The following is a 20,079-nucleotide window of genomic DNA, read 5'->3' on the forward strand; positions in this document are numbered from 1 at the left end:
CCTGGTTCTGGACTCCCCCAACATTGGGAACATGTTTCCTGCCTCTAACGTGTCCAACCCCTTAATAATCTTATACGTTTCGATAAGATCCCCTCTCATCCTTCTAAATTCCAGTGTATACAAACCTAGTCAGAGGGTTGTGAATCTGTGGAATTCTCTGCCTCAGAGGGCAGTGGAGGCCAATTCTCTGAATACATTGTTGTCTTTCCGCTGGCTGGATAGCACGCAACAAAAGCTTTTCACTGTACCTCGGTACACGTGACAATGAACTGAACTGAAACAAAGCGGAGCAACAATGAACAGAAAGGAAGTTTGGTCTCTAGCATGTAAAAGCAGCAATGGTAATAACGGCAAAGTATTAAATCACCTGCGATTTCTAGTCTTCAATGTGCACATACCTCATCACACTGTACTTTCAGACACACAATGCTGGAGTAACTCAGCGGGACAGGCAGCATCTCTGGAGAGAAGGAACGGGTGACGTTTCGGGTCGAGACCCTTCTTCAGACCGAGGAGGGAGAGAGAGGGGAGAGGGGAATGGTAATGTGGAACAAAAGAGTGGAAAATCTGCAAAAAAAAGCAACGATGATCATGGGAAAGGTGGGGCCCACAATGATCCATTGTTGGCTGTGGGCTTTGTGCCCTGAACCTTTTCACCCCTCTCGTTCCCCTCTCCTCCCGACTCTCAATAGACAATAGGTGCAGGAGGAGGCCATTCGGCCCTTCGAGCCAGCACCGCCATTCAATGTGATCATGGCTGATCATTTTCAATCAGTACCCCAGTCTCGCACAGTGATCCGGCACAGATCTACTTGCACTTTATTCTGTTTCAAAACTGTTCCAATTTGTTTCATTGGGTTGTCTAAATTAATACTGACTAGCGAATTAAATTATTGCATCGTATGGGAGGCGCATTCCCAATCTCGTTGTACCCCTGTACAATGACAATAAAGATATATTGTATTGTGTTGTGTTGTATTGTTCCTGCTTTCTCCCCATACCCCCTGACTCCTCTATCCTTAAGAGCTCTATCTAGCTCTCTCTTGAATGCATTCAGAGAATTGGCCCCCACTGCCTTCTGAGTCTCTCAGTCTGAAGAAGGGTCTCGACCCAAAACGTCACCCCGTTCCTTCTCTCCAGCGATGCTCCTGCCTGTCCCCGCTGAGTTACTCCGGCATTTTGCTTCCATCTTCACTTGTAAACCAGCGTCCACACTGTTGAGTTACGTTGAGTTGTTGGAGCGAAGGGACTGTATGTAAGACTTGAAATCTGATGCATATGCAGTTGTAAATAACCCTCCCCTCTCCCCCACCCCACCCCCCCCCCCCTCCCTCCCTCCTCCCAGAAGAATTTAATTTTTGCCTCAATACATTTGCAAAAAAAATAAATAACGTTTTAAAAATGTCCGTGTTTGGCACAATACCACTGCTGTCCCTGCAGGTTTAGAGTGTAGCTGCACAAGTGTGTACCAGTCACCACTGTTGTCCAGTACCATCGGTGGCTGGCAGCACAGGGTTATTCAGCTCGCGAGGCTCCACGGGCTTGTGGGTAATCTTCACGCACGCCCTCCATTCACGGCAGAGGGCACATTAAACAGCAGCTGCCGCCTTCTCTGCCCACTCGCCATCCCCTTTGAGCCAACTTCACGCCCGTCTAAAACAAAACAACTCCTCTCTTTTTCGGTTTTTTTCTCGCCCCGCTGCATGTTTTTCTCCTCGCGTCGAAAAGAGCCCGGGTTGGGGGGGTGGGAAATACTCGCTGGGGGGAAGGGGGAGGTTCGGCACCCCCCTTCCTCCTCACCCCATCCCTCATAGGGTGGCCAGGATCCGGGAAAAGGAGATGACCGCCGTCAGTAGCGTCTGTCCAGCCCCGAAGACCAGAGCTTCAAGTGGAACCATGGTCTTGCCCGCCACCCGGTATACTCCCGCCACCGCCGCACCTGCACACGCACAGAGAGAGAGAGAGAGAGAGAGAACGTCCGTAAGTTGTCGTCAGATGGCAACGTACGATCAAAGGTCATGTGAAGTCAAGTCAATGTCACTTGTAAAGCACATTTAAAAACAACCCTCGTTGACCAAAGTGCTGCACATCAGTTCAGGTACAAAGAAAACCCTCCTTGCCATAGAGGGAGTACAGAGAAGGTTCGCCAGATTGATCCCTGGGATGGCAGGACTTTCATATGAAGAAAGACTTCGGCTTGTACTCGCTGGAATTTAGAAGATTGAGGGGGGATCTTATAGAAACTTACAAAATTCTTAAGGGGTTGGACAGGCTAGATGCAGGAAGATTGTTCCCGATGTTGGGGAAGTCCAGAACAAGAGGTCACAGTTTAAGGATAAGGGGGAAGTCTTTTAGGACCGAGATGAGAACGTTTATTTTCACACAGAGAGTGGTGAATCTGTGGAATTTTCTGCCACAGAAGGTAGTTGAGGCCAGTTCATTGGCTATATTTAAGAGGGAGTTAGATGTGGCCCTTGTGGCTAAAGGGATCAGGGGGTATGGAGAGAAGGCAGGTATGGGATACTGAGTTGGATGATCAGCCATGATCATATTGAATGGCGGTGCAGGCTCGAAGGGCCGAATGGCCTACTCCTGCACCTACTTTCTATGTTTCTATGTTTCTAAAACGAACGTACAATGGCACACAAACATAACAGCACATACATAAACAGTTCACAGCGGCCCCTCAGAGGGCCTCAAACGCTAGGGAGTTGAAATAGGTTTTGAGCCTGGACTTAAAGGAGTCGATGGAGGGGGCTGTTCTGATGGGGAGAGAGATGCTGTTCCACAGTCCAGGAGTTGCAACTGCAAAACGCGGTCACCCCTGAGTTTAAGCCTAGACCGCGGGATAGTCAGTGGCCCCAAGTCGGCCGCCCTGAGGGGCCTAGTCATAGGAGCGAGGATGTTGCCAGGACTAGAGGGCCTGAGCTATAGGGAGAGGTTGAACAGTCTGGGTCTCCATTCCATGGAGCGCAGAAGAATTTGAGGAAAGACAATCTTGCTATTGAGGGCGTGCAGCGTAGGTTTACTAGGTTAATTCCCGGAATGGCGGGACTGTCGTAGGGGAAGATGCTGGAGTCAATTATAAAAGACGAAATTGCTGAGCATTTGGATGGCAGTAACAGGATCATTCCGAGTCAGCATGGATTTACGAAGGGGAAATCATGCTTGACAAATCTACTGGAATTTTTTGAGGATGTAACTAGGAAAATTGACAGGGGAGAGTCAGTGGATGTGGTGTACCTCGACTTTCAGAAAGCCTTCGACAAGGTCCCACATAGGAGATTAGTGGGCAAAATTAGAGCACATGGTATTGGGGGTAGGGTACTGACATGGATAGAAAATTGGTTGACAGACAGAAAGCAAAGAGTGGGGATAAATGGGTCCCTTTTGGAATGGCAGGCAGTAACTAGTGGGGTACCGCAAGGTTCGGTGCTGGGACCCCAGCTATTTACGATATACATTAATGACTTAGACGAAGGGATTAAAAGTACCATTAGCAAATTTGCAGATGATACTAAGCTGGGGGGTAGTGTGAATTGTGAGGAAGATGCAATAAGGCTGCAGGGTGACTTGGACAGGTTGTGTGAGTGGGCGGATACATGGCAGATGCAGTTTAATGTAGATAAGTGTGAGGTTATTCACTTTGGAAGTAAGAATAGAAAGGCAGATTATTATCTGAATGGTGTCAAGTTAGGAGGAGGGGGAGTTCAACGAGATCTGGGTGTCCTAGTGCATCAGTCAATGAAAGGAAGCATGCAGGTACAGCAGGCAGTGAAGAAAGCCAATGGAATGTTGGCCTTCATAACAAGAGGAGTTGAGTATAGGAGCAAAGAGGTCCTTCTACAGTTGTACCGGGCCCTGGTGAGACCGCACCTGTAGAACTGTGTGCAGTTTTGGTCTCCAAATTTGAGGAAGGATATTCTTGCTATGGAGGGAGTGCAGCGTAGGTTCACTAGGTTAATTCCCGGAATGGCGGGACTGTCGTATCTTGAAAGGCTGGAGCGATTGGGCTTGTTAGAAGGATGAGGGGGGATCTTATTGAAACATATAAGATAATTAGGGGATTGGACACATTAGAGGCAGGAAACATGTTCCCAATGTTGGGGGAGTCCAGAACAAGGGGCCACAGTTTAAGAATAAGGGGTAGGCCATTTAGAACGGAGATGAGGAAGAACTTTTTCAGTCAGAGAGTGGTGAAGGTGTGGAATTCTCTGCCTCAGAAGGCAGTGGAGGCCAGTTCGTTGGATGCTTTCAAGAGAGAACTGGATAGAGCTCTTAAGGATAGCGGAGTGAGGGGGTATGGGGAGAAGGCAGGAACGGGGTACTGATTGAGAGTGATCAGCCATGATCGCATTGAATGGCGGTGCTGGCTCAAAGGGCTGAATGGCCTACTCCTGCACCTATTGTCTATTGTCTATTGGACACGTTAGAGGCAGGAAACATGTTCCCAATGTTGGGGGAGTCCAGAACAAGGGGCCACAGTTTAAGAATAAGGGGTAGGCCATTTAGAACGGAGATGAGGAAAAACTTTTTCACTCAGAGAGTTGTGAATCTGTGGAATTCTCTGCCTCAGAAGGCAGTGGAAGCCAATTCTCTGGATGCTTTCAAGAGAGAGCTAGATAGAGCTCTTAAGGACAGCGGAGTCAGGGGTATGGGGAGAAGGCAGGAACGGGGTACTGATTGTGAATGATCAGCCATGATCACATTGAATGGCGGTGCTGGCTCGAAGGGCCGAATGGCCTCCTCCTGCACCTATTGTCTATCCCCCAAGCCTTTCCACGCGTCACTTTAATTTCACGTTTCATGTATTTTGTGTTTGTGTTCTATGACTGTTGGCAGATCCATTTCCCTCCTGGGATAAATAAAGTTTAGAGATACAGCGCGGAAAAACAGGCCCTTCGGCCCACCGGGTCCGCGCCGCCCAGCGATCCCCGCACATTAACACCATCCTACACCCACTAGGGACAATGTTTACATTTACGCCAAGCCAATTAACCTACAAACCTGCACGTCTCTGGAGTGCGGGAGGAAACCGGAGCACCCGGAGAAAACCCACGCAGGTCACGGGGAGAACGTACAAACTCCGTACAGACAGCACCCGTAGTCGGGATGGAACCCGGGTCTCTGGCGCAGCATTCGCCGTGAGGCGGCAACTCTACCGCTGCGCCACCGTGCATCAGGTCTACACCGCCATTCAATCATAGCTGATCTATCTTTCCCTCTCAATCCCATTCTCCCCATCACCCCTGACACCCGTACTAATCGATAATCTGTCAAACTCCATCTTAGAAATGAACCTTTCACATCCTAGATTCGGAATAGCAGGCTGTTGGGGTTATTTTGGTTAATAGCCGGAGTTTAGCTGGAGTTTGGAAGGATGAGAGGGGATCTTATAGAAACATATAAAATTATAAAAAGGACTGGACAAGCAAGATGCAGGAAAAAATGTTCCCATTGTTGGGGGAGTCCAGAACCAGGGGCCACACAGTCTAAGAATAAAGGGGAGGCTATTTAAAACTGAGGTGTGAAAAAACGTTTTCACTCAGAGAGTTGTGAATTTGTGGAATTCTCTGCCACAGGGGGCAGTGGAGGCCAATTCACTGGATGAATTTAAAAGAGAGTTAGATAGAGCTCTAGGGGGTAGTGGAATCAAGGGATATGGGGAGAAGGCAGGCACGTCGTTAGTGATTGTGGATGATCGGCCATGATCACGATGAATGGCGGTGCTGGCTCGAAGGGCTGAACGGCCTCCTCCTGCACCTATTTTCTATGTTTCTAAGGAAAACAAAGCATCGTGTCGTGACGTTTTGGGTCATCTTGGCTGTCACTTTGATTGGGGTTGCGTAATTTGCTTATTTTTATTGCTCTATTGTTGGACTGTGGGTGACGACATCTCGTCCAAAAGACCTGTTTTTTGGATGTCAAATAAAGGTAATTCTGATTCCGATTCTGAATTCTGAATTCTGATTCTGAATTCTGATTCTGAATTCTGAATTCTGAATTCTGATTCTGAATTCTGAATTCTGATTCTGAATTTTGATTCTGAATTCTGAATTCTGTTCTGTGCTATTACGGTAACCGTCCGTACTCTTGCCCCACCCGCCCACCCGGGTTGCAGCGACCTACTTGTGATCATTCCTCCGGTAACGGACGCTAGGAAGCCCACCAGCACGGCCACCACGGAGACGACCCTCCCGTGCTTGTGCCTCTGCAGCATGACGAACATCAGGAGGCCGACGGCTCCGTGGACGAAGAGCGAGGAGAAGAGGGCCCAGAGGAACACCCAGTACCACATCTCTGCGGGGAGAACACACGCGGAAGCTTAGACCTTCTGTTTCCGCGCTACACCAAAACTAAACGTGGCTGAACGGGGGAAGATAGATCAGCCGTGACTGAACGGCGGAGTACGACTTGGAAACATGGAAACATGGGTGCAGGAGGAGAGATATAGTACTGTGCGCAGGTTTGGTCTCCAAATTTGAGGAAGGATATTCTTGCTATTGAGGGCGTGCAGCGTAGGTTTACTAAGATAATTCCCGGAATGGCGGGACTGTCATATGTTGAAAGACTGGAGCGACTAGGCTTGTATACACTGGAATTTAGAAGGATGAGAGGGGATCTTATCGAAACATATAAGATTATTAAGGGATTTGACACATTAGAGGCAGGAAACATGTTCCCAATGTTGCGGGAGTCCAGAACCAGGGGCCACAGTTTAAGAATAAGGGGTAGGCCATTTAGAACAGAGATGAGGAAAAACTTTTTCAGTCAGAGAGTTGTGCATCTGTGGAATTCTCTGCCTCAGAAGGCAGTGGAGGCCAATTCTCTGAATGCATTCAAGAGAGAGCTAGATAGAGCTCTTAAGGATAGCGGAGTCAGGGGTTGTGGGGACAAGGCAGGAACGGGGTACTGATTGAAAATTATTAGCCATTGATCACATTGAATGGTGGTGCTGGCTCGAAGGGCTGAATGACCTCCTCCAGCACCTATTGTCTATTGATGGGCCGAATGGTCTAACTCTGAATTCAGTCTGAAGAAGGGTCTCGACCCAAAACATCATCCATTCCTTCTCTCCAGAGATGCTGCCTGACCTGCTGAGTTACTCCAGCATTTTGTGATACCTTCGATTTGTACCAGCATCTGCAGTTATTTTCCTGGAAATATAGATAATAGGTGCAGGAGGAGACCAATCGGCCCGTCGAGCCAGCACCGCCATTCAATGTGATCATGGCTGATCATCCACAAAGGGCGGCACGGTAGCGCAGCGGTAGAGTTGCTGCTTTACAGCGAATGCAGCGCCGGAGACTCAGGTTCGATCCTGACTACGGGTGCTGCACTGTAAGGAGTTTGTACGTTCTCCCCGTGACCTGCGTGGGTTTTCTCCGAGATCTTCGGTTTCCTCCCACACTCCAAAGACGTACAGGTATGTAGCTTAATTGGCTGGGTAAATGTAAAAAAAAAAAATTGTCCCTAGTGGGTGTAGGATAGTGTTAATGTACGGGGATCACTGGGCGGCACGGACTTGGTGGGCCGAAAAGGCCTGTTTCCGGCTGTATATATATGATATGATATGATATGATAATCAGTAACCCGTGCCTGCCTTCTCCCCATATCCCTTGATTCCGCTAGCCCCTAGAGCTCTATCTAACTCTCTTTTAAATTCATCCAGTGAATTGGCCTCCACTGCCCTCTGTGGCCGAGAATTCCACAAATTCACAACTCTCTGGGTGAAAAAGTTTCATCTCACCTCAGTTTTAAACAAGACACTAGTTTTAAGATGCAAGGAACTGCAGATTTTGACTTTGAAAAAAGGACATGGTGTCCAGTTTCAGAAAAACATAACAGTCTTAGAGTGATACAGTGTGGAAACAGGCCCTTCGGCCCAACTTGCCCACACCGGCCAACAATGTCCCATCTACACTAGTCCCACCTGCCCGCGTTTGGTCCATATCCCTCCAAACCTGTCCTATCCGTGTACCTGTCCAACTGTTTCTTAAACATTCGGATAGTCCCAGCCTCAACTACCTCCTCCGGCAGCTTGTTCCATACACCCACCACCCTCTGTGTGAAAAAGTTACCCCTCGGATTCCTATTAAATTTTTTCTCCTTCACCTTAAACCTATGTCCTCTGGTCCTCGATTCCCCTACTCTGGGCAAGAGACTCTGTGCGTCTATCCGATCTATTCCTCTCATGATTTTGTACACCACACATGTTTCAGGTCGGGACCCCTCTTCAGACCCAGTCTGAGACACGTTCTCCAGTGATTCTGCCTGACCCCGGGCGCAGCGGTAGAGTTGTTGCTGCACAGCGCCGGAGACCCGGGTTCCATCCTGACTACGGGTGCTGTCTGTACGGAGTTTGTACGTTCTCCCCGTGACCTGCGTGGGTTTTCTCCAAGATCTTCGGTTTCCTCCCACACTCCAAAGACATGCAGGTTTCTAGGTCATAAGTTCAGGAGCAATAGGAGCAGAATGAGGCCATTCGGCCCATCAGGTCTACTCCGCCGTACAATCATGGCTGATCGATCATTCTCTCCCTCCTAACCCCATTCTCCTGCCTTCTCCCCACAACCCCTGACACCCGTACTGATCAAGAATCTATCAATCTCTGCCTTAAGAATATCCATCTGTGGCCAGGAATTCCACAGATTCAGCACCCTCTGACTAAAGAAATTCATAGAAAATAGAAAACAGGTGCAGGAGGAGGCCATTCGGCCCTTCGAGCCAATTCTGGCCAAATTCCTCCTCGTCTCCTTCCTTAAAGAAACTCCTTTAATTCTGACGCTGTGACCTTTGGTCCTAGACTCTCCCACTAGTGGAAACATCCTCTCCACATCCACTCTATCCAGGCCTTACTCTATTCGGTAAGTTTTAATAAGGTACCCCTTCATCCTTCTAAACTCCAGCGAGTACAGGCACAGTGCCGACAAACGGCCATCGTATGTTTTAGATTTAGAGATACAGCACAGAAACAGGCCCTTCGGCCCACCGGGTCCGCGCCGCCCAGCGATCCCCGCACATTAACACTATCCTACACACACTAGGGACAATTTTTACATTTACCCAGCCAATTAACCTACAAACCTGCACGTCTTTGGAGTGTGGGAGGAAACCGAAGATCTCGGAGAAAACTCACGCAGGTCACGGGGAGAACGTACAAACTCCGTACAGACGGCGCCCGTAGTCAGGATCGAACCCGAGTCTCCGGCGCTGCATTCGCTGCAAGGCAGCAACTCTACCGCTGCGCCACCGTGCCGCACTTAACCCACTCATTCTTGTAAACCTCCTCTGGACCCACTCCAGAGCCAGCACATCCTTCCTCAGATACGGGGCTGAAAATTGCTCACGATACTGCAAATGCGGTCTGACCAGCGCCTTATACAGCCTCAGCATTACATCCCTGTTTTGCATATTCTAGTCCTCTCGAAATAAATGCTAGCATTGCATTTGCCTTCTTATTGTGATTTACAGGAGTCGCTGCCTCACAAAGGCAGCCAGCATCTCCAGAGACCCACACCACCCTGGCCACGCTCTCATCCCACCCCTGCCATCGGGAAGAAGGTACAGGAGCCTGAAAACCGTAACGTCCAGGTTCAGGAACACCTTCTTCCCCACAGCCATCAGGCTGTTAAACACCGCAACCCCCAAATAAGCCCCGAACTACAATAGACTAATCTATATACTAAAACTCTCGTTTGTTTGTCTGTTTGTGATCGAACAACAGCCAAAATGGTCCACAATAGCGTGACAATTTTAGACCCACCTTACTCACCGTCATTGTTTTAATGGTAATGCTAGTAGTTTCATTGAAATCGGTGTTATATTTTTAAAGTTATTCACATTTTAAAGTTTAAATCTATCTCCTAGGGAGGGAAGGGGGGGGGGGGGGAGGTGGGAGGATGGAGGATAAGGGGGTTGAGGAGGATGGAGTGTGGGGGGGGGAGGGGAAGGGGAGGGGGGGTGGAGGGAGAGGGTGAAGGGAGGGAGGATAGGGGGGGCGAGGGGGAGGGGAGGGGGGGGTGGAGGGAGAGGGTGAAGGGAGGGTGGATAGGGGGGGCGAGGAGGAGGGGAGGGGGGGAGGGAGAGGGTGAAGGGAGGGTGGATGGGGGGGGGGAGGGGGAGGAGGGAGGGGGTGGAGGGGAATAGGGGGGGAAGGGGAAGGGGGGAGGAGAGGGTGCTGCACCAATACAGGAGAGGCTTTGGGTCCAGGGTTCACTCAGTCACACCGTCTCCCCTTTCCTGTCCCCCCTCTACGAGGAATGGGCCCAACGGGTCCGCTTAGTCTAGTATTATTATTATTATTATTTACAGTGTGCTATGTTTTCTTATTCTGTTGAGCTGTGGCAGGTAAGAATTTCATTGTTCTATCTGGGACATTTGACAGTAAAACACTCTTGACTCTTATTGTCCCTAGTGTGTGTAGGATAGTGTTAGTGTGCGGGGATCGCTGGTCGGCGCGGACACGGTGGGCCGAAGGGCCTGTTTCCGCGCTGTGTCTCTAAACTAAACTAAACTCTCAGTCAGGGCGGTCAATAAACTCTGGAAGTTCCCCCAGGAAGTCGTATAAGCAGCAAGGTTTGTTATCATTTTGTTTTTAAATTGCAGGAACAAGGAACTGCAAATGTTAGTTTACAAAAAAAACATACAAAATGCCGGAGTAACTCAGCGGGTCAGGCAGCATCTCTGGAGAACGTGGATAGGTGACGTTTCACAGAGTGCTGGAGTAACTCAGCGGGTCAGGCAGCATCTCTGGAGAACACGGATAGGTGACGTTTCACAGAGTGCTGGAGTAACTCAGCGGGTCAGGCAGCGTCAGGGCGCGGTGGCGCAGCGGTAGAGTTGCTGCCTTACAGCGAATGCAGCGCCAGAGACCCGGGTTTGATTGCGACTACGAATGCTGTCTCTACGGTGTTTGTACGTTCTCCCCGTGACCACGTGGGTTTTCCCCAGGTGCTCAGGTTTCCTCCCACACTCTAAAGTTTGTTGGTTTTGATAAAAATTCTAAATTGTCCCTAGTGCGTGTAGGATAGTGTTAGCGTGCGGGATAGTGTTAGCGTGCGGGGATCGCTGGTGGGCGGGGAGAACTCGGTGGGCCGAAGGGCATCGCTCCCAGAGACAGTATCGAACCCGGGTCCCTGGTGCTGTAGGGCAGCAACTCTACCGCCGCGCCACCGTGCTCCAGTTCCCACTCACATCCCAAAAACGTGCGGGTTTGTCGGTTAATTGGCCCTCTGTAATTTGCCCCTAGGGTGCAGGGAGGAGGTGGGAAAGTGAGATAACATAACACTTGTGTTAGAAAATAACTGCAGATGCTGGTACAAATCGAAGGTATTTATTCACAAAATGCTGGAGTAACTCAGCAGGTTAGGCAGCATCTCAGGGGAGAGAAGGAATGGGTGACGTTTTGGGGGAGCAACGTTATGGGGGACCCCTACCACCCCAGCAACGGACTGTTCCAGATGCTACGGTCAGGCAAACGCCTCCGCTGTCACGCTGTGAAAACGGAGAGGATGAGATGGAGTTTCTTCCCACAGACCATCAGGACTGTTAACTATTATATCTCCAGGGACTACATTTTTTTCTGTATTAATTTAAATTTTTATGCTGTAATTGTAACTTTTTTTGCACAATCCGCAGGCATTGCCACTTTCATTTCACTGCACATCGTGTATGTGTATGGGACAAATACACTTGACTTGACTTGTGTAAACGGGTGATCGATGTCGGCCTGGACTCCGTGGGCCTAGACTATTAGAAACATAGAAAATAGGCACAAGAGGAGGTCATTTGGCCCTTTGAGCCAGTAATCATTGCTGATCATCCACAATCAGTAACCCATGCCTGCCTTCTCCCCATATCCCTTGATTCCACTAGCCCCTAGAACTCGATCTAACTCTCTTTTAAATCCATCCAGTGAATTGGCCTCCATTGCCTTCTGTGGCAGAGAATTCCACAGATTCACAACGTTGTTTTCTAGACATTCCAACTTCTAAACGTAAAATGGAGCGTTTGACAGCACTGGGCCTGTACTCGCTGGAGTTTAGAAGGATGAGGGGGGACCTCTTAGCAATGTACAGAATAGTGAAAGGCCTGGATAGAGTGGATGTGGAGAGGATGTTTCCACCAGTGGGAGAGTCTAGGACCAGAGGCCACAGCCTCAGAATTAAAGGACGTACCTTTGGGACAGAGAAGAGGAGGAATTTCTTCAGTCAGAGGGTGGTGAATCTGTGGGATTCTTTGCCACAGACGGCTGTGGGGGCCAAGTCAATGGAATATTTTAAAAGCGGAGATTGACAGATTCTTGATTAGTGCGGGTGTCAGGGGGTTATGGGGAGAGGGCAGGAGAATGGGGTTAGGAGGGAGAGACAGATCAGCCATGATTGAACGGCGGAGTAGACTCGATGGGCTGAATGGCCTAATTCTGCTCCTATCACTTATGAAACTGCCCGTCTCTGAGTGGCTGCAGCTGTTTGAAGAACAGAAGGCTGGGACTACTCCAGCATTTAAGAAACAGTTAAGACAGGTACATGGATAGGACAGGTTTGGAGGGATATGGACCAAACGCAGGCAGGTGGGACTAATGTAGATGGGACATGTTGGTCGGTGTGGGCAAGTTGGGCTGAGAAGCCCATTTCCACGCAGTATCACTCTATGACTCTAAAGGCTTTCTTCGATATATTATTAAGGGGTTGGACACGTTAGAGGCAGGAAACATGTTCCCAATGTTGGGGGAGACCAGAACCAAGGGCCACAGTTTAAGAATAAGGGGTAGGCCATTTAGAACTGAGATGAGGAAAAAACTTTTTCAGTCAGAGAGTTGTGAATCTGTGGAATTCTCTGCCTCAATTCTCTGCGGCCAATTCTCTGAATGCATTCAAGAGAGAGCTAGATAGAGCTCTTAAGGATAGTGGAGTCAGGGAGTATGGGGAGAAAGCAGGAACGGGGTACTGATTGAGAATGATCAGCCATGATCACATTGAATGGCAGTGCCGGCTCGAAGGGCCGAATGGCCTCCTCCTGCACCTATTGTCTATTGGCTATTGTCTATATCTGTTCATGTTGAAGCATCCACCAACTTTAAAAATAGATTTTGTGTGCAAACTCATTGCGGTTTGTAGAATCTGCCTTGCGGGCAAGTTAGACACACTGTATATGTCTCCCCTCATTACCACACTGGAAAAGAATTCCATTGATCCAAAAACACAAACATGACACTGTGGCAAGGCATTGAACAAGCTGCCATTCCTGGCTGGAACTTTCCTTTGTACCAGTGACAAAGAACGGGAGGTTTTACTGCTAAATCCACCTTTTATTTATCCACTCACTTCCAATGTCCGGTCTCACCCCAAATCTCCCCGCTCTCCCACAGCAGTCCAGTCTAGTTTATGGTCACGTGTATCGAGGTACAGTGAAAAGCTTTCGTTGCGTGCTATCCAGTCAGTGGAAAGACAATACGAGGAAAATTGGGAAAGACTGGGCTTGTATTCACTGGAGTTTAGAAGGATGAGAGGGGATCTTATAGAGACGTATAAAATTATGAAAGGACTGGACAAGCTAGATGCAGGAAACATATTCCCAATGTTGGGGGAGTCCCGAACCAGGGGCCACACAGTCTAAGAATAAAGGGGAGGCCATTTAAAACTGAGGTGAGAAGAAACTTTTTCACCCAGAGAGTTGTGAATTTGTGGAATTCTCTGCCAAAGAGGGCAGTGGAGGCCAATTCACTGGGTGAATTTAAAAGAGAGTTAGATAGAGCTCTAGGGGCTGGTGGAATCAAGGGTTATGGGGAGAAGGCAGGCATGGGTTACTGGTTGTAGATGATCAGCCATGATCACAATGAATGGCGGTGCTGGCTCGAAGGGCCAAATGGCCTCCTCCTGCACCTATTTTCGATGTTTCTATGGCCCATCGAGTCTACTCCGCCATTCAATCATGCCTGATCTATCTTTCCCCCTCAACCCCATTCTCCTGCCTTCTCCCCGACACCCCCTGACACCCGTACTAATCAAGAATCTGTCGATCTCCACTTTAAAAATATTCCATTGCCTTGGCCTCCACAGCCGTCTGTGGCAATGAGTTCCACAGATTCACCACCCTCTGACTGAAGAAATTCCTCCTCATCTCCTTTCTAAAGGTACGTCCTTTAATTCTGAGGCTGTGCCCTCTGGTCCTAGACTCTCCCACTAGTGGAAACATCCTCTCCACATCCACTCTATCCAGGCCTTTCACTATTCTATCCAAGCCTTTAAATGAGGTCCCCCCACATCCTTCTAAACTCCAGCGAGTACAGGCCCCAGTGCCGACGAAACGCTCATCATATGTTAGAACACAAGACTAGTGCTCAGTACTAACCTGAAAATAGTTTTTGCCTTTCAGCCTCTAAGTCAGTGCTATTTTTAAATTTATTTACAAGGGCCTGTTCTGCTTAATTTCTATGTAAATGCTTTAGGTTTTAAACTTCCCCTTCCAGAACATAAAGCACACCAACGCCTCTACTTCCTCAGAAGGCTCAGGAAGTTTTGCACGTCCCCAACAACTCTCACCAACTTCTACAGATGCGCCGTAGAGAGCATTTTATCGGGACGCACCACAGCACGGTTTGGGAACAGCTCCATCCAAGACCGCGAGAGTTGTGGACACAGCAGCCCAGACCATCACACAAACCAACCTCCCTTCCACTGACTCCATCTACACCTCACGCTGCCTCGGCAAGGCCAGCAGCACAATCAAGGACCAGTCTCACACCGGCCACTCCCTCTTCTCCCCTCTCCCATCGGGCAAGAGGTACAGACGCGTGAAAACACACACCTCCAGATTCAGGGACAGTTTTTTCCCGGCTGTTATCAGGCAACTGAACCATCCTACCACAACCAGAGAGCAGTGCTGAACTACTATCTACCTCATTGATAACAGACAATAGACAATAGGTGCAGGAGGAGGCCATTCGGCCCTTCAAGCCAGCACCGCTATTCAATGTGATCATGGCTGATCATTCACAATCAGTACCCCGTTCCTGCCTTCTCCCCATACCCCCTGACTCCGCTATCCTCAAGAGCTCTATCTAGCTCTCTCTTGAATGCATTCAGAGAATTGGCCTCCACTGCCTTCTGAGGCAGTGAATTCCACAGATTCACAACTCTCTGACTGAAAAAGTTTTTCCTCATCTCCGTTCTAAATGGCCTACCCCTTATTCTTAAACTGTGGCCCCTTGTTCTGGACTCCCCCAACATTGGGAACATGTTTCCTGCCTCTAACGTGTCCAACCCCTTAATAATCTTATACGTTTCGATAAGATCTCCTCTCATCCTTCTAAATTCCAGTGTATACAAGCCTAGTCGCTCCAGTCTTTCAACATACGACAGTCCCGCCATTCCGGGAATTAACCTAGTAAACCTACGCTGCACGCCCTCAATAGCAAGAATATCCTTCCTCAAATTTGGAGACCAAAACTACACACAGTACTCCATCTATCCTGGATGCTGCCTGACCTGCTGAGTTACTCCGAAGGTATTTATTCACAAAATGCTGGAGTAACTCAGCAGGTCAGGCAGCATCTCAGGAGAGAAGGAATGGGTGACGTTTCGGGTCGAGAACCTTCTTCAGACTGAGTTACTCCAGCATTTTGTGATATCTTCGATTTGTACCAGCATCTGCCGTTATTTTCCTACAAAACTTGGACTTTCCTTGATCGGATTTTGCTGGCTTTACCTTGCTAAACGTTATTCCCTTATCATGCATCTACACACGGTAAATGGCTCGATTGTCATCGTGTGTTGTCTTTCCGCTGACTGGAGAGCACGCAACAAAAGCTTTTCACTGTACCTCGGTGCACGTGACAATAAACTGTAAAGGATATACAGCCTTTGGAAAGGGTGAAATGGTTTATTAGAAAGACAGCTGGACTAAGCAGCAACCCCTCAGAACCAATTACATCAACCTGAAACTCAAGGAATGATCCAATTAGCCAGCTTAAGTCGGTTGACACACACAAGCGCATGTTCTTCGAGATGTTTTATGGATACAGCGTGGAAGCAGACCTCTCTCACACACACACACTCTGTCTCTCTCTCACACACACACTGTCTCTCTCTCTGTCTCTCTGACTCTCTCTCTCTCTCACACACACTCTGTCTCTCTCTCTGTCTCTCTGACTCTCTCTGACACACACACTGTCTCTCTGTCTCTCTCTCACACACTCACTCTGTCTCTCTGACTCTCTCACACACTCACACTCTCTGTTTCTCTCTCTCTCTCACACACTCTGTCTGTCTCTCACACACACTCTCTGTTTCTCTCTCACACACACTCTCTGACTCTCTCTCTCTCTCTCTCACACACTCTCTGACTCTCTCTCTCTCTCACACACACTCTCTGTCTGTCTCTCTCTCACACACACTCTGTCTCTCTCACACACACACTCTATCTCTCTCTCACACACACACTCTGTCTCTCTGACTCTCTGACACACTCTCTGTCTCTCTCACACACATTCACTCTGTCTCTCTGACTCTCTCACACTCACACACTCTCTGTTTCTCTCTCTCACACACACTCTGTCTCTCTGTCTGTCTCTTTCTCTCACACACTCTCTCTGTCTCTCTCTCTTTCACACACACACTCTCTGTCTCTCGCTCTCAAACACACACTGTCTCTCTCTCTCTCTCTGTCTCTCTCTCTGTCTCACACACACACACTCTCTCTCTCTCTCTCTCTCTCTCTCTCTGTGTCTCTCTCTCTCTGTCTCTGACTCACTCTCACAGACACACAAGCTGAGTCCACACTGACCATCGATTAAACAACCGTTCACACTAGTCCTGTATTATCCCTCTTTCTCATCCACTCCCCAGACACTGGGGGCAATTTACAGAGGGAAGATTAACCTACAAATAGACAATAGGTGCAGGAGGAGACCATTCGGCCCTTCAAGCCAGCACCGCCATTCAATGTGATCATGGCTGATCATTCTCAATCAGTACCCCGTTCCTGCCTTCTCCCCATACCCCCTGACTCCGCTATCCTTAAGAGCTCTATCTAGCTCTCTCTTGAAAACTGCAGTTTAGTTTCAGTTAAGTTTAGTTTAAGTTTACTAAGCTTAGAGAAACAGCGTGGAAACAGGCCTCTGGGCCCACCGAGCCCGCGCCGCCCAGCGATCTCCGCACACCAACACTATCCTGCACACACTTGGGGCAATTTACAATTTTTACCGAAGCCAATTAACCTTCAAACCTGCACGTCTTTGGAGCGTGGGAGAAAACCGGAGCGCCCGGAGAAAACCCATGCAGGTCACGGGGAGAACGTACAAACTCTGTACAGACAGCAGCCATAGTCGGGATCGAACCCTTGTCGCTGGCGCTGTGAGGCAGCAACTCTACCGCTGCGCCACCGTGCCATCTTAAAACCAGAGTTCTGCGCAGTTAAATAGGAGCATAAACAGAACACAGAGCAGTACATAAGGAACAGGAACAGGCCCTTCGGCCTACACTATCAGCATCTAACATGGTTCAACGATAAATTAATCTCATCTGCCTTCACGATCCATATCCCTGCGTCTATCTAAATGCCTGATTTTTATCTCAATGGTGTCAAGTTAGGAAAAAGGGAAGTGCAATGAGACCTGGGTGTCCTTGCACACCAGTCACTGAAAATAAACATGCAGGTACAGCAGGCAGTGAAGAAAGCTAATGGTATGTTGGTCTTCATAACGAGAGGATTTGAGTACAGGAACAAAGAGGTCCTTCTGCAGTTGTACAAGGCCCTAGTGAGACTGCACCTGGAGCACTGTGTGCAGTTTTGGTCTCCTAATTTGAGGAAGGACATCCTTGCTATTGAGGCAGTGCAGCGTAGGTTCACCAGGTTAATCCCCGGGATGGCGGGACTGTCATACGAGGAAAGATTGGAAAGACTGGGCTTGTATTCACTGGAGTTTAGAAGGATTAGAGAGGATCTTATAGAGACGTATACAATTATAAAAGGACTGGACAAGCTAGATGCAGGAAAGATGTTCCCAGTGTTGGGCGAGTCCAGAACCAGGGGCCACAGTCTTAGAATAAAGGGGAGGCCATTTAAAACTGATGTGAGAAGCAACTTTTTCACCCAGAGAGTTGTGAATTTGTGGAATTCTTACCATACCGACACGGTGGCGCAGCGGTAGAGTTGCTGCTTTACAGCGAATGCAGCGCCGGAGACTCAGGTTCGATCCCAACTACAGGTGCCGTCTGTACGGAGTTTGTACGTTCTCCCCGTGACCTGTGTGGGTTTTCTCTAGATCTTCGGTTTCCTCCCACACTCCAAAGACGTGCAGGTTTGTAGGTTAATTGGTTTGGTAAATGTAAAAATTGTCCCAGTGTTAATTTGCGGGGATCGCTGGGCGGCGCGGACCCGGTGGGCCGAAGGGCCTGTTTCCGCGCTGTATCTCTAAACTAAAAGAAGGCAGTGGAGGCCAATTCACTAGATGGATTTAAAAGAGAGTTAGATAGAGCTCTAGGGGCTAGCGGAATCAGGGGATATGGGGAGAAGGCAGGCACGGGTTACTGATTGTGGATGATCAGCCATGATCACAATGAATGGCGGTGCTGGCTCAAAGGGACAAATGGCCTCCTGCACCTATTGTCTATGTCCATGTCTATGGAATTTAGGCACCACTATCGTATCTGCCTCCACCACCATCTCTGGCAGCGCGTTCCAAGCTCCCACAGTATTTTTCTCTGTAATTATTGTACTTGTGTTTGTCTCTATAGTATTCATCTGTTGTATCATCAGATTTCATTGTGCAGCAGAAACAAAAGTCCTGTGCTGGGAGCCTATTCCAACGCCTCTCAAAACAATCTATCTGCGCCGAGCTGAACGGCCACACAAAGCTGCAAAAACATCACAACTTTGAAAAAAACTGCTGCCTGATTTGGTTTTTAAATTGTCCTGTTCTAATTTTAAGCTAAAGGAGATGTGGGCGGCACGTTTCGTTTACGTTCTAGTTTCGTTTTGAGTGTTAGTTTAAAGATACCGCACGGAAACAGGCCCTTCGGCCCACTGAAACAGGCCCTTCGGCCCACTGAGTCCGCGTCGACCAGCGATCCCCGCACACTTACACTATCCGACACACACTAGGCACAATTTACACTCACACCAAGCCAATTAACCGACAAACCTGCACGTCTTTGGAGTGCGGGAGGAAACCGGAGCACCCGGAGAAAACCCACGCAGGTCACGGGGAGAACGTACAAACTCAATAGACAATAGGTGCAGGAGGAGGCCATTCGGCCCTTCGAGCCAGCACCGCCATTCAATGTGATCATGGCTGATCATTCTCAATCAGTACCCCGTTCCTGCCTTCTCCCCATACCCCCTGACTCCGCTATCCTTAAGAGCTCTATCTAGCTCCCTCTTGAATGCATTCAGAGAATTGGCCTCCACTGCCTTCTGAGGTAGAGAATTCCACAGATTCACAACTCTCTGACTGAAAATGTTTTTCCTCATCTCCGTTCTAAATGGCCTACCCCTTATTCTTAAACTGTGGCCCCTGGTTCTGGACTCCCCCAACATTGGGAACATGTTTCCTGCCTCTAACGTGTCCAACCCCTTAATAATCTTATATGTTTCGATAAGATCCCCTCTCATCCTTCTAAATTCCAGTGTATACAAGCCTAGTCGCTCCAGTCTTTCAACATATGACAGTCCCGCCATTCCGGGAATTAACCTATTAAACCTACGCTGTACGCCCGTACTCTGTACAGACAACACCCGTAGGCAGGATCGAACCCGGCTCTCTGGGGCTTTGGGTTGCCAACTGTCCCGTATTAGCCGGGACATCCCGTATATTGGGCTGAATTGTTTTGTCCCGTACGGGACCGCCCTTGTCCCGTATTAGGCCCAGGGGGCGCTGTAGGCCCGGGCACTGTAGGCCCGGGGGCCGCTGTAGGCCAGGACAGTATAGGCCCTGGGGCCGCCTGACAGAGGTTGCTTAGCAACCTGCCTCCCGGCCCGGGCGGCCGCCATTGGTGGGGCGGGACCGCTGGCTGGGTGAGGTCACGTGGGGCCGTGATGTCATCTTGTCCCTTATTTGGGAGTACGAAAGTTGGC

At 49.0% G+C, this 20,079-nt stretch overlaps 1 protein-coding gene across 1 annotated transcript in view; it reads right to left on the minus strand.

The window, feature by feature from the left end:
- Positions 1–1,356: 1,356 nt before the first annotated feature.
- The window catches only part of tmem170b (transmembrane protein 170B), a 33,857-nt gene continuing 15,134 nt past the window's right edge, over positions 1,357–20,079 (minus strand). The window contains exons 2-3 of the mRNA XM_078414371.1: positions 6,130–6,300; positions 1,357–1,939 (exon numbers count right to left, since the gene is read on the minus strand). Coding sequence (XP_078270497.1) covers positions 1,809–1,939; positions 6,130–6,300 — 302 coding nt within the window. The 3' untranslated portion in view covers positions 1,357–1,808. The remainder of the gene's footprint in view (positions 1,940–6,129; positions 6,301–20,079) is intronic.

The sequence above is a fragment of the Rhinoraja longicauda genome, chromosome 2, assembly GCF_053455715.1.
Source record: "Rhinoraja longicauda isolate Sanriku21f chromosome 2, sRhiLon1.1, whole genome shotgun sequence".
In the NCBI taxonomy this organism is placed as follows: Eukaryota; Metazoa; Chordata; class Chondrichthyes; order Rajiformes; family Arhynchobatidae; genus Rhinoraja; species Rhinoraja longicauda.